The 14,381-nt window shown below is 35.5% G+C and overlaps 1 protein-coding gene across 1 annotated transcript in view; it reads left to right on the forward strand.

The window, feature by feature from the left end:
• The window catches only part of LOC308640321 (ATP-dependent RNA helicase DDX1-like), a gene marked incomplete at its 3' end in the record, with an annotated part of 36,984 nt that overhangs the window by 9,800 nt on the left and 12,803 nt on the right, over positions 1 to 14,381 (forward strand). Inside the window, 8 exon segments of the mRNA XM_081312280.1 lie at positions 1,704 to 1,787; positions 1,995 to 2,078; positions 2,604 to 2,680; positions 3,233 to 3,305; positions 5,554 to 5,630; positions 5,731 to 5,845; positions 6,577 to 6,715; positions 11,586 to 11,646. Coding sequence (XP_081168406.1) covers positions 1,704 to 1,787; positions 1,995 to 2,078; positions 2,604 to 2,680; positions 3,233 to 3,305; positions 5,554 to 5,630; positions 5,731 to 5,845; positions 6,577 to 6,715; positions 11,586 to 11,646 — 710 coding nt within the window.

Genomic DNA, 14,381 nt, shown 5'->3' on the forward strand with positions numbered 1-14,381 from the left:
GTTCAATAAATATTCAAATTATCAGACGTACAGGTAGTAGAGAAATGGAAATAAAATTCAAAAGGATGACTAACCTATGAATTATTGTGTCTGGAAAGCAGTATGGCCTTACCTACAAAAATTAAAGATATATATATATATTATTCTTATTAGAATAAAAGTACTGTTATGCAAACATAATTGTATAAAGCTATTTGTTGAACCACTATTTGTAATGGGAAGAAAACTGAAAACCTGTCAACAAAGTAAATGCTATTGCTAGGAGAGCAGTTATCAAACATTAGTGTATATCCTAGGACTATTGTGCAACCATTACAAAGAATGAGTCAGAATCTCGAGTTGGGGAGTGTTCATCTGCTGTTGCTGACCATGAAAAGTAGGATGCAAGAAATGTAAGATGGACATGATGAGGAATCATGCCAAAACAGCCCACCCCCAAAACCAAAAACTGCTAATTTTTATCACACACCATTTATATGAAATTTTTTATCTGTATGTTACATAAAGAATTTTAAGGGATGGGGTTGTGGCTCAGTGGTAGAGCACTTGCCTAGCATGTGTGAGGCACTGGGTTCGAGTCTCAGCATCACATAAAAATAAATAAAGGTCCATTGACAACTAAAAATATAGTTTTAAATATAAAAATTTTAAGGAGATATATATCATTGCTAGAGGACTTTTTTAAAAGTTCAGAGTTTTGTATAACTCGTTATCGTATCATGAATAAGCATTTGTACTTTGAATAATTTAATCTTTTGAAAAGGGAAGTAAGATATGTGATGAAGTGGTTTCTTAAAAAATTTGTTCTCCAGCAGCTGGGCATGGTGGCGCATGCCTGTAATCCAATCAGCTTGGGAGGCTGAGGCAGGAGGATTGCAAGTTCAAAGCCAGCCTCAGAAACTTAGCAAGGCCCTGTCTCAAAATTTAAAAAAGAAAAATAAGAAGGTTTGGGGTTGTGGCTCAGTGAGTGGTTAAGTGCCCTGAGTTCAATCTCTAATACAAAAAAAAAAAATGAAGAAGCAAAAAATATATTTGTTCTACATTCAGGTACTAAATATGAGTTGCTGACAAGAACCAGAGTAGCAGCTATATTTTCTTTCTAGTATAGACAAAAACTAAATTTTTGCTTGACTTCAGTAAGCATTTACTATGTGGACATCACAGTGACCAACTGTGGTATATAATATAGAACCTTATCTTTTATTAGATATTTTAGCGTAACATACATGTTTATATGCTATTTCCTACTTTCCCACTATGATTTCTGGGTCCGTTATCTTTTAATATAGTGACCACTCAGGTTTAATGTCAGCATAAAATCAGGGCTAGAAATGATGGATGGGTACTGCATTATGCTTGAGTGCCAGTTTCTTTAAAGGACTGTAGAGAATGGTTGCCTAAACACATCTGCTGGTGATGCAAGTCAGGTTAGGGCCTTTCTAGATGTGTTGCTCTGAAATCTTTTCCCCTTTGTAACAGATGACAGTGTAGAATCTAGCCCTCAACATTGCCAAAGATATCTGGGTGATGAGTAAGGGCAGTTAGTTTTAGGGAAAGTCCTGGCTATCACCCAGGACTCAACAAGTCTCAATTTTCTGGAATGTTGTAATACAAGTGAAAGAATTATTAGTCAAACTTAAGATATTTATTTCACAATGCATGATTTATAAAGCTTGTACTGACGAGTTTTTTCTCAAATCCAGCAATTGGGTCAGATGGTCTTTGTTGTCAAAGTAGAGAAGTGAAGGAATGGCATGGATGCAGAACTACTAAAGGATTAATGAAAGGTATGCGAATGGCATTTTTACTTGTATAACCCTTTGAAACTCTATCAATGCATGAATTTCCCTAAAGTTACTTTAAATCAAGGATCTGAGATTTTTAATTGTAAAAAATGACTTTGAATTCTTCATTTGGTACATACACATTGTTGTTATGTAGTAAATGAGTCATATATGTGATTTACATAAATCTAAAATGTTTTGCCCTTATAGGGAAACATTACTATGAAGTCTCCTGTCATGACCAGGGGTTGTGCAGAGTTGGGTGGTCTACCATGCAGGCCTCCCTAGATCTAGGTAAGTGTCCCTAAAGTAAATGAATTGGTTGAGTTATTCATGGATTGTTAACATTTTATTATTTTGGGGAAACAAAATAATAGACTTAACTATAAAAGGTTTATATTTTAAAGTCCTAGAAATAGAATTTATGTGTACTTCACTCTGTTGCAAGAAAGATTTGAACTAAGCAATTCATATAACAGTAGAAAATTAGGGGAAGTAAGATTAAGAATATGATTGGAGTCAGGGTGAAGTTAATATGCATGAATACATCCACACGTACTGCTTAGATGCTCCACATTCTTGTTAAATTGTGTCTGAATTTCTTAGTGGCCAGAGCGAAGTGGGATGGAGTGGTGCATATGTCTGTTATGTCCAGTGGTCTCTACAGGCTAAGAGTGCTTCAGTTGTTCCCCAAATTCAGAAATTTGAGTGAAGAATTTCCTGTGGTTTGTTGAAATGAAGATATAAGATTACTTCTTGAACAGGGCTTTTAATTTCCTACTTACTCTTACTACATACTTAAGCTACTTTTAAATCTAGGTACAGACAAGTTTGGATTTGGCTTTGGTGGAACAGGAAAGAAATCCCATAACAAACAGTTTGATAATTATGGAGAGGTAAGTAAGCTATGCTGTTATTGATTTAAGCATAGCATTAGTGAGTTTTGTTGCATGCTTGATTAGTTATAACTGAGGGTATAGAAATTATTCTCAAACTCAAGTATATTTTCTATGTATTTTCCACAGAAATTTCAGATGTGGATTTCAATGAAGATATATTATAAAACTAGATAAATATGTAGTAATTATAACTTTTCTTTCATGCCATTTATTAACCCCTCCAAAATATATTACATAATTTCCTCTTTTTACCCATTCTGGTTTTGGCTTTGGCTCTTATATTGTTCCCGTTTCTTAGTTTTAGTTACGGTGATTCTAAATATAGTTGTTCTGGTGATCTTAATGTTAGTGAGCCTAAATATGTTGATTTTAAAAGGCTGTCAGGTGAGTCTGCCATTATATATGTGTAATTCTTTAATAGACATTTTTAATACCATGTAGACGTTATTTTGAAACACCAACATGCTTTTGATGCAGCTATATTTGAACTTTTAATGTCATTTAAGATATTGCTTTCTATTAATAACACTTCACTTTCTGGGTTTCTAGGAATTCACTATGCATGACACCATTGGATGTTACCTAGATATAGATAAAGGACATGTCAAATTCTCCAAAAATGGTAAGCTCTCTGTGGATTTTATTAGCAAAAAGGTATAATTCAATATTGTGAGGGTTTTTTTTTTTTGCCTTAATCTTCTTACCCTGTATTTCAATTCTCTGTCTCTTCCACCCTGTCTTTAATTTGAACAAATATTTATTGAACATAGGCTATGTGTCAGGACCCCTGGTAAGAACTGGAGATAACTGCAGAAAATGGAATAGACAGACAAGGTTATGTCAGTAGAACTTGCATGTTAGTGAGAAGAGGCAAAGATGTGAGTGTTAGGTGGTAACAATTCTACGAGGGAGACTATAAAATAGGGGAAAGAAGTAGACAGTGGTAGCAGTCTGAAGATGTGTGCTTTTCTACAGGGTTGACAGAGAAGGTTTTGCTGATGATGTGACATAAGTAGAAGCCAGAGTTGGGTGGTGGGCTCTGCAGATAATCTTTTTTTTTTTCATTTTCTTGAAAATGCATAATTTCATTCTTCTTTTTTTCCCATATTGTTTAGGTTTTAATTTGTTATATATGACAGCAGAATGCATTACAATTTATATTACACACATAGAGCACAATTTTTCATATCTGTGGTTGTACACAAAGTAAAGTCACAGCATTTGTGTCTTTATACACGTACTTAGGGTAATGATGTCCATCTCATTCCACCATCTTTCCTACGCCCATAACCTCTTCCTCTCCCTTCCCTTTTCCCTTTTCCCCTTTGCCCTATCTAGAGTTCATCTAATCCTTCAAGTCATCCTTCCACCACCATGACATTATGTATCAGCATCCTTAAATCAGAGAAAACATTTGGTATTTGGTTTTTTGGGATTGGCTGACTTCACTTAGAATTATACTCTCCAGTTCCATCCATTACCTTCAGATGCCATGATTTTATTTCTTTTAATGCTGAATAATATTCCATTGGTATATATACCACATTTTCTTTATCTGTTCATCTACTATAGGGCCTCTAGGTTGGTTCCACAGTTTAGCTATTGTGAATTGTGCTACTATAAACATTGACGTGGCTGTGTCACTGTAGTATGCTGTTTTTAAGTCCTTTGGGTATAAACTGAGGAGTGGGATAGCTGGGTCAAATAGTGGTTCTATTCCCAGTTTTCTAAGGATTCTCCATGCTGCTTTTTATATTGGCTGCACCAATTTGCAGTTCCACCCGCAATGTACAAGTGTGCCTTTTTCCCCACATCCTTGCCAACACTTGTTGTTTGTATTTATAATAGCTGCCATTCTTCAGATAATCTTATAAGAGCATTTTAGGTAGAGGAAGCAGACCTGAAAGGCCTTGAGATGGAGTGTGCTCTAGGGACCTAAGAGTGAGTAGACCCATGTGTCTGAGCTTGCAGGAGGTGGTAGAATAGTGAGGGAGGCTATAATACAAACTTTGCTTTTTATTTTGAGTGAGAACTTTACTATGGTTTTAGGCATAGGAATGGCATTATCTTTCTTTAGTTTAACAGTATTTGCTTCTGTGTTGAAAACAGACTGGGGGATGAGGAGTGGGTTGAGATCACCTAGGGAATAAGGGGAGATAAAGAACAGAAGAGATCTAAGGCCTGGGTTCCTGTGGCTAGAAGTATGCATACTGAGGAGAATCCAGCAGAGAGTGAGGAGAGGAAAACCAGGAGGAGCAGAACCAGGGAAACGAAGGTCTTAGGGTCCAGGTGAAGAAAGTGTTTTAAGGAGGAGGGAGCAGTCAGGGTTGGGTCCAGTGCTGCTCAGGGGTCTTGTCTAGAAAGATATGAGGAGTGAGAATTAACTGCTGGATTTGGTGGGGCACATCAATGCTCTTGACAGTTGTTTTAGATGAGCAAGAAAATGGGTGATGGAGTGGTTGAGCTGATTGGGAGTCAGATCAATAGAAAATGGAAGAGAAGGAAGTGGATATACTAAAAAAAAAAAATGGAAACCCAAAAGTTTTACTTCTAAAAAGTGAAGGAAAAAGGAAGATAAGTAAAGTGGAAATGGGCTCGAGGGAGAGTTGCTTGTGTTCTAATGTTGAGTATGTTTGTATGCTAAGGAATGTCTAGTGGCAGTGGTCTGATGTAGGGGTAGGGGAGGGACAGTTTAGGAGTAAAGGAGAAAAGCGAAGAGGTTGGCCTGAGGCAGCACAATTTATCCAGGGGTTCCAGGGGGGAAGCATTAATGCGGACACATTTGTAGATTCGATGGTGTGAATATGTGGAAGTTCTTTTCTCATTGTTTCATTTTTTGTTTTCTTGTTTTTTAATTTTTTTTTCTTAAGGGAAAGATCTTGGTCTGGCATTTGAAGTACCACCACATATGAAAAACCAAGCCCTCTTTCCTGCTTGTGTTTTGAAGGTAATTATTTAGGAAAATTTTGGTATAATTATAATCTGCTTGATATTCATTATTTTGTATTAAGTTAATTTTTAAAATTTTGTCCTTTATTCAATGCTAGAATGCTGAACTAAAATTTAACTTTGGTGAAGAAGAATTTCAGTTTCCACCAAAAGATGGTTTTGTTGCTCTTTCCAAGGCACCAGATAGTTACGTTGTCAAATCACAGCACACAGGTATTGCATCTGTGCGGGTAAGATTTTCTAGATTGGGGCATTAGTGAAAACTCTAGTAAGTAGGGTTTCTCATAGTGAGTCACATATCCCTTTCTTTCTGTTTACTCTTTCTTTTCTATTTACTCTGTAAAATTGAATTTTAAAACCTAATTCATAAACCCTAGTTTCAGTTTAGGCATTTAGGGCATCTCAGTCATGGTGGTAAATGACAGCTAACATGTGTGGCTTGTGCCATGGTAGAATGTTAAGTGCTTTACATGGGCTATTTGATCTTCACAACAACTCTATAATGTTGAAGTCTTTCCATTTTACGGACAAAGAGCCTGAGGAATAGGGACTTGAAGTAACTTGCCCAAGGTGCCAGGGCAAATAAGTGGTAGAACTAAATTCAAATCCAAGCAATCTGGCTTCAAAGCTTATGCTTTTACCCATTGTATTGTAATATGTTTTATTTATTTAAATTAAGAACATTCCCTAGCTAGTTTATCACAAAACAAATAAGTCATTTCACAGACATATCAATTACAATCATTGCAAGTAGGTTTAATTTAAAGAAGCCTTATTTCATTTTAGGAATTTTAGCCTTATCGTATCTTGTTTTACTTTCACCTATACTTTTTGATAATTTTTATTAAAAATTTTGATGCTGGAATGCTCATCCTCATGTTTTACAAATAATGGTATTTTTAGGCATGATTTAAAAGTGTTCTAATACTTTTTATTCTCCTAAGGTAATGCGCAGGTGACACAAACAAAGTTTCTTCCCAATGCTCCAAAAGCTCTCATCGTTGAACCCTCTCGTGAATTAGCTGAACAAACTTTGAATAATGTCAAGCAGTTTAAGAAATATGTTGATAATCCTAAATTAAGGTAAGTTTTCCTTTTATACCCAACTGCCTGTTATCTTTAGATTGGAAGTGTTTTGGAAGAAGAGTAAAGTAGAATAAAAAGAGGTATATATATATATATATATATATATATATATATATATATATATAGTATACATGTGAGGTATATAAGTATACTTTGACATACAGTAACAATGTTTGCATATAAAACTTCATACATTTGGTAAGTAATGGATTTGATTTTTCGTGGTTAATCAATGTTAGAGTGAAAACTAACTTTTTTAAAGGGAGCATTTCATTCAGTGTTAGATTAATTTTATCCCTTCATCTGCATGGAAAGTTACTGCTCTGGTTTCTAGCATGGTTTTGAACTTCTTTCCCATGATGGTGACTTATTTCTGTTGGGCATTCAGACACAGAGCTCTTTCTGCCATTGGAAGAAGGCCATAAGCTAAGTGATCTCGTGGAATTTCTCGCTCAGTAACAATCCCTTTACTCTTAAGAACGGCATAGCATATAAGTAGACTACTCTCTGTTAATTTGAAACTTGCTTTTTGTTAATCTTAAGAAAGGCATAGCATGTAAGTAGACTACTCTCTGTTAATTTGACACTTACTTTTTGTTAATTTTTCTTTTAATTAATTTTTTCTTGAAACAATCCACACCATAAAATTCACCATTTAAAATTGTACAATTTAACAGTTTTTAGTATGTTCACAGGATTGTACAACCATCACCACTATCTGAAGTCCAGAAACTGAATTTTTTGACATCACAAGGTTCTGACTTTTTAATAGTGGATTTTTTTTTTTTTAATGGGTGGAGGGCGTTACCAGGGATTGAACTCAGGGGCACTTGCTCATTGAACCACATCTCCAGCCCTATTTTGTATTTTTTTTAGAGACTGGGTCTCAATGAGTATTTTAGTGCCTTGCCATTGCTGGGGCTGGCTTTGAACTTGAGATCCTCCTGCTCAGCCTCCCGAGCCGTTGGGATTTAATAGTGTACTTATTGATGAGTTAAGCAGATTGATTGGGATAAATTACATCTGTAATAATAATTCCTAATTTTAGTTTGAGGATTATTACTTATTTGGGAAATATTCAGATATCTACTTTGTGTGAAGTCTTAGGCTAGGGACTAAGGATACAACAAGGAGAATTAATCTGTGCTTTCAGAGAACTAAGTGTGGAGCTGTGGGGTAGTGTGGAGGGAAACAAAAAATGAGTTTGGTAAATGCTTGAGCGTGTGTGAGGGAAAGCCACCCCAGGAGCACATGCACGGCCAGGGCGACTGCTCACTATGAGACTCAGAGACCTCTTCCTGCGAGTATTTTTGTAAGATTATAAAATGCCAATTGACTTGATCTTATGCTGTTATGTATAAGATATTATGCCTGTGAACAAAGGCTGGGAGGGAAGAAGAATAAAAACAATTCACTGGTGAAGTTGATAAAATTGTGGGTTACCCATTTGGTATTATACAAATGAACCTTTTCCTTCTTTTAAAACCCAGCAGAGATCCTGATATTTCCAGGAAGCCCTCCTGGTTGTCCCAGCCCAGTCCTCTCTCCCTGCTCCTGTGTGACAGGCAACATCTGCCTCGCTTTCCTCCTATGTGGTGTCATGTGTCGGTGTTCCTTGTTTTAAATGTAAAAAACTTTCCTGTTCCTCAGGAAAAGGAAAAGGCAGTGGTCCTTTTATATTCTTCAAGTCTGCAGTTCTGTACATAAGAGCATACATTGTTGTGTATGTGTGTATTTAACTTCTGTGAAGTTTATAAGATAAATATATCAGATTAAGAAGGAGGACTTACGTATTGTGGGGCAAGAAAGGATAGCTTTAGGATAATAGTTGAAAACAGGAACTTGGGGGCTCACATACAAATCTATTGGTTCCATCCCCTGGCAGTAATGAATCAGAATTTCTAGGGACTAGGAATTAGAACTGTTTTTTTTTTAAGAAAAAAGGTGCTTCCAGGTGATTTTTAGGTAGCCAGTCTGCTTTTGGGCATTGCTGGGTTTAGGAAGCATAATGGCTCTGGTGTGATGGTGTTTAAGGAATGTGGCAAGACGGATTAGGAATTATTTATTTTGTAATGCTTTTTTTTCATTTTTCTTTTATTTATTTATTTATTTTTACGTGCTGCTGAGGATTGAACCCAGGGCCTCACATATGCTAGCCAAGTGCTCTACCACTGAGCTACAACCCCAGCCCTTGTTCTGCTTTATGGTAGATTTTGTGATCTATGTTGCTTAAAATAAAGGTAGGCATCCATAAAGCTGATTTTAAAAAACAATTCTTTTTAGTTGTAGATGGACACAATACTTTTATTTTATTTGTTTTTTGTGGTGCTGAGGATTGAACCAAGTACCTCATGTGTACTAAGCAAGCACTGTCCCACTGAGCTATACCCCTAGCCCACACAAAGCTGATTAATTTTAATTAGTCATATGATCATTAAACTCATTGCTGAAACATTCGTTTTCTTAGTGTTTTCCAGTGTTTTAAAAATGAGTAATCAAAACAATAAAATTAATAAAAGAATATACTTCTGATTGAAAGTTATATAGTTAGCTGCGCGTGGTAGTACACCCCTATAATAATACCAGCAACTTAGGAGGCTGAGGCAGGAGGATTACAAGTTTGAGGCCAGCCTAAGAATCTTAGTGGGGCCCTCAGCAAGGCACTGTCTCAAAATCACAAATGAAGCTGGGTGTGGTGGCACATGCCTGTAATCCAGTGGCTCTAGAGGCTGAGGCAGGAAGATCACAAGTTCATAGCCAGCCTCAGCTACTTAGGCCCTAAGCAGCTTAGTGAGACCCTGTCTGAAAATTAAAAAAAAAAAAAAGGTTGGAGGTGAGGCTCAGTGGTTAAGTCCTCTGGGTTTAATCCCTGGTACCAAATAAATAAATAAATTAGGTGCAGAATGTGCTTATTGGCCATTTGTATTTTTTGAAGAAATATATGTTCAAATCTTGTCCATTTTTAAATTGGGTTGTCTTTATATTGTTGATTAGTAGGACTTCTTTATATATTTTGATATTCAGTGGTAAAGAAAAAGAAACTTACGTGGCTGCCTCAGGAAGTAATTTTGTCTGCTCTTTATTAAATGATAATTTTTTTTAACTAGCTATTTTGAGATACAATTCACATTTATAATTCACCCTTTACAATGTAAGTTTGTTTTTAGTTTTGACTATATTCACAGACTTGACTGTAATCACTCCCCTGTAACTAATTTTAGGCCATTTTCATCATTCCCAAGAGACACTCTGTGCCCATTGGCAGTCAGTCCCATTTTCCCCTAACCCTCCCATCCCTAGACAACGACAAAGACAATTTTCTCTCTTTGTAGACTCGCCTGTTGTAGACATTTTGTATACATGGAATTGTCTGTTCTTTTGTGACTGGCTTTTTTCACTTAGTATAATATTTCAGGGGTCATCCCTGTGGCAGCATGTATCAGTACATCATTTTATTGCGGAAAATACTATCAAAGTATCTATTCCAAAGGTGTGGAAGATCCATACTTTGGTTTATCCTACAGTTGGTAGGCATTTGGACTGTTCGTGACTGTTGGGTTTGGGCTACTACGCTATAAGCATTCATGCACAAGTTTTTGTGTGGACATGTTCTCATTTCCCCTGAATATATAGTCAGGAGTGGAATTGCTAGGTCATGTGGTTAGGAATCAGCATTCTAAAGTGGCTGTCCCACTTTTGTTCTAATAGCAATAAATGAGGGTTCTAATTTCTCTACATCTTCAGCAACATATGGGGTCTATGTTTTTGAGTGTATTTATCCTAGTGAGCAAAAATGTTATCTTCCTTTGGTTTTTACTTGCTCTATCATTATAATTAATAATATTGCACATTATTCATGTGTTTATTGCCCATTTGAATATTTTGAGAGAAATATATTTTTAAATCTTATCCATTTTTAAATTGGGTTATCTTTATATTGTTGTGTTGTAGGAGTTCTTTATATAGTTTGGTATTTTATTCAGTATGTTAGATACATGATTTGCAAATATTGTCTCCCTTTCTGTGAATTATCGTTTTCCTCTCTTGATAGTATCCTTTGAAGTTATTAATTTCTCTGAAGTCTAATTTATTTTCTTTTTGTCACTGTTTTGGTGTTTATATGTAAGATAGTGTTTGTCTAAACCAAGGTCATGAAAATTTGCTCTTGTGTTTTCTATGAATCTTATAATTTTAGGTTCTACTTTTGATCTCTGATCCATTCTGAGATAATTTTTGTGTATGATATGAAGGAGGGATTTATGATTATTTAGTCTTTTGCATGTGCCCTTTTGTTGAAATGAGAAAAATTTAAACAGCACAAAAGAATATATATATATGTATTTTTTATTTTTATGTGGTGCTGAGGATTGAACCCAGTGCCTCACACCTGCTAGGCAAGAGCTTTACCACTGAGCTACAACCGCAGCCCACAAATACTATTTTATAAAAGTTAGTCGTCTTTCACTTCATGCTTGATCCTTACTAGCGGCAAGCTTTTAAAATGGGTTTTTATCTCTTCTTTCAGAAACATTTTCCATATGTAAGAAGTGCACGTGTGTATATATAGAAAAAAGTCATAGAAACCACGTTAGAGAAGCTTGAGTCATTCCAATGTAGAAGGATATGGAGATGGGGACCAGTTTTTCTGTGTTCTGAGCTTTCACGCATACTCTTCAGTTGCTTTACTGTGCCTTAGCATTGTGTATGGCTACCAGAAAGGAAGTGCTTTGCTTCTGACCTTATCTGTACTTACTTTATGGTAGATTCTTTTTTTAATGACTTATTCCCACCAAAAAGAAACATGTACAAATCAGTGTAAAGCAGACTTTAATGTTCTTTCTACATTATCATTTGATATTTATTTCAGGGAGCTTCTGATAATTGGAGGTGTTGCAGCACGGGATCAGCTCTCTGTTTTGGATAATGGGGTGAGTTGTGCATATGTATGTATAGAGAGAAAAAGGTCAATAGAAATCAGGTTACAGAAGCTTGAACCATCCTAATTTTTAAAAAGTAGCATTATGTGTTGTCATTTGGCAATATAGGGCAATTAATTAAGAGTCACTCTTTTTTGGGATAATGGGGAGAAAGAACTGGTGTTGAAGATAAAAATGCTAATAAGGTAGATGCAGAGTAGAGTAGAAGGTTTTGCAGTGACCCTTGGGAAGGATAAATAATGTTAAGACAGTCTATAGTGGTTCCATTGAGGAGAGAAATGAGTTCATCTATATGGAAGGCTGTGCTCAGGCATGTCATTTTGAAGTACAAAACTAAGATTGTGTGATGATCCCTAGTAGTGTGGAAGAAGTTTGGAAAATTCTTAACTGCTGGTCAGTTTTATGAAGGTTAGTATTTTATATATACACCCACATATAATATTGAAACAACTTTTTTTCTTACTAATTTTCCTTTCCAAATATTTAATAATGTAACTTAAACCATCTGATACTATTTCATGACAGGTATGTTACCCTCCAATTCCACTGGTGCCCCTGTCAAACTAAATTTGATACTGAGTAGACTTAGATTTGACCTGGTCTGGTATATTAAGAGCAAGGAGACATATTCTTATACTCATTAGTACTATTCTGAATAATATTGCTTTGATATATTTTTATTTAGTGTTATATTTTCCTTTAGAGGTTTGTAATACAGATTTAATAGGCTTATTCCTAGTTTTAATTTCTTTTAACCCAAACCTAATTTTTTCACAAGATAACTAAATTTCTCATCTCCTATTTTCTAGCTGCAGAACTTTGAGGGAATTAGATCTGCTTTCATTAGACTTATTTCAAAATTAGATACTAACTGAAGCCAATAGCAAAGTAAAAGCAGAGTTATCCCCTGGCTTTCTTGGCAGAATTTGATTTTATTCTACTTCTTAGGAAATCTGATATGTTCACCTTCTGCTCTTCTTCCATTATACATTTTTTCTGTTATTTTTCCCCATCCCTCTTTTGGGTCCTATGTTGGGGTACAAGTCAGTTTTGGAGTTACAGAGTAGAATTATTTTAGTTTGTAACTTTTAAAGTTGATATATTGTGTACCATGTGCAGGTGAGGCCACATGGAGTGATTAGTGCTATTGTACAAGTCAAATATTTCTTTCAGACTTTTTTTTTTAAACCTGTGGTTGTTTGTATCTGTTTCTGGTCCACTTTACCTGCTGAAATCAAGGAGGGTGGAAACTGAATGGTTCAGTCCTGTACTAAGGAGATGTTACGCACAGTGCCCGAATGCTGTTTTGTTCACTGATACGTACAGATCTCTCGTTATGCTTGGTACATAGTATATTGTTAATACATTGAACAGATTTTATTTTCACATTTTCAGATAACATTCTCAAAGTTGAACTGGCTTCTCATTATCATTATAAATGAAACAATGGTTCATAAATATCCATTTCATTTTTCATGAGAATATAAGTTCCTCATACTAGATCGCTGAAGTCCCTTCAGGATGGTGCTCTGTTTGTCAAGGGGTGAGATATTGAAGCAATGGGACTGGAGGAATAACTTGGTTAGGAGAAAGCTATGTTTTTATTCTAGGTTGGAGAAAATAATAAAAAGAATAGAAGTATTTATGATTTCTCATGTCTATCGATAAATAAGTTTTGAGTTGTCTAATAAATTAAATTATTTTATGTGATAACCTTATTTGTTGGTTCACACAAGTAGATCCACATACACATTTAAAAATACCTAACTATGGGGCTGGGGTTGTAGCTTAGTGGTAGTGTGCTTGCTTAGCATGTGTGAGGTACAGACACTGGGTTTGATCCTCAGCACCACATAAAAGTAAAAGTATCGTGTCTGTTTACAACTAAAAAAAATTTAAAAAAAAACAACTAACCTTTATTGGCTGTTTTTTTAGAAATGAGCCAGGCACTGTGCTAAGTGCCTAACATTTTCTTATTTAGTTCTCACAATAGCACTCTGAGATGGTACTCTTCCCAATTTTTACCTATTTGAAAGAGGGCTAATACCAAATATTAAGTAACATGCCCCAAAATGAACAATTCACAGATAGAGCTTCACTCTGAAGCCATGATCCTCATCACTGTCCCTTTGTATTTGACTCTAAGACAAGTGTCGGAGAATGCAGAGTATTTTTTGTACTGGCCTGGAGGTTCCCTGTATTATTCTCTTTTGTGTATGTTTGGAAATCTTTATGATAAATTCAAAATGGCTGTCATTTGAATTTTGAACTTTAGGTTTGAATCCCAGCATGAGTACTTACTAGCTGTGAAATCTAAATGTGTCTGACTTTAGCATTCTAAACTTCAGTGTCCTTATTTAAAAATAGGAATAATAGCTGGGTGCAGTGATGCATGCCTATAATCCCAGTGACTGGGAGGCTAAGGCAGGAGGATTCTAAGTTCAAGGCCAGCCTCAGTAATATAACAAAACTGTCTCAAAATAATATATAAAAAGGGCCAATGATGTAGCTCAGTTGTAGGACATTCCTATGCTCAATCTCCTGTGCCGCAAAGAATAAATGTTAATATTTAATAAATATAAATTAATATTAATTAATTTTATGTAATGGTCACATGAAATGAAACTTGTAAGACATTAAATGTATAGTGCCTATTCATTATAAGCAAGTGAGAATTAGTAATTATTAGTGTTTTCTTGGACAGTCTGATCACCATTACTGTTAAT

This window comes from Spermophilus citellus (genome assembly GCF_964194105.1).
Source record: "Spermophilus citellus genome assembly, contig: SCAFFOLD_175, whole genome shotgun sequence".
NCBI lineage: Eukaryota > Metazoa > Chordata > Mammalia > Rodentia > Sciuridae > Spermophilus > Spermophilus citellus.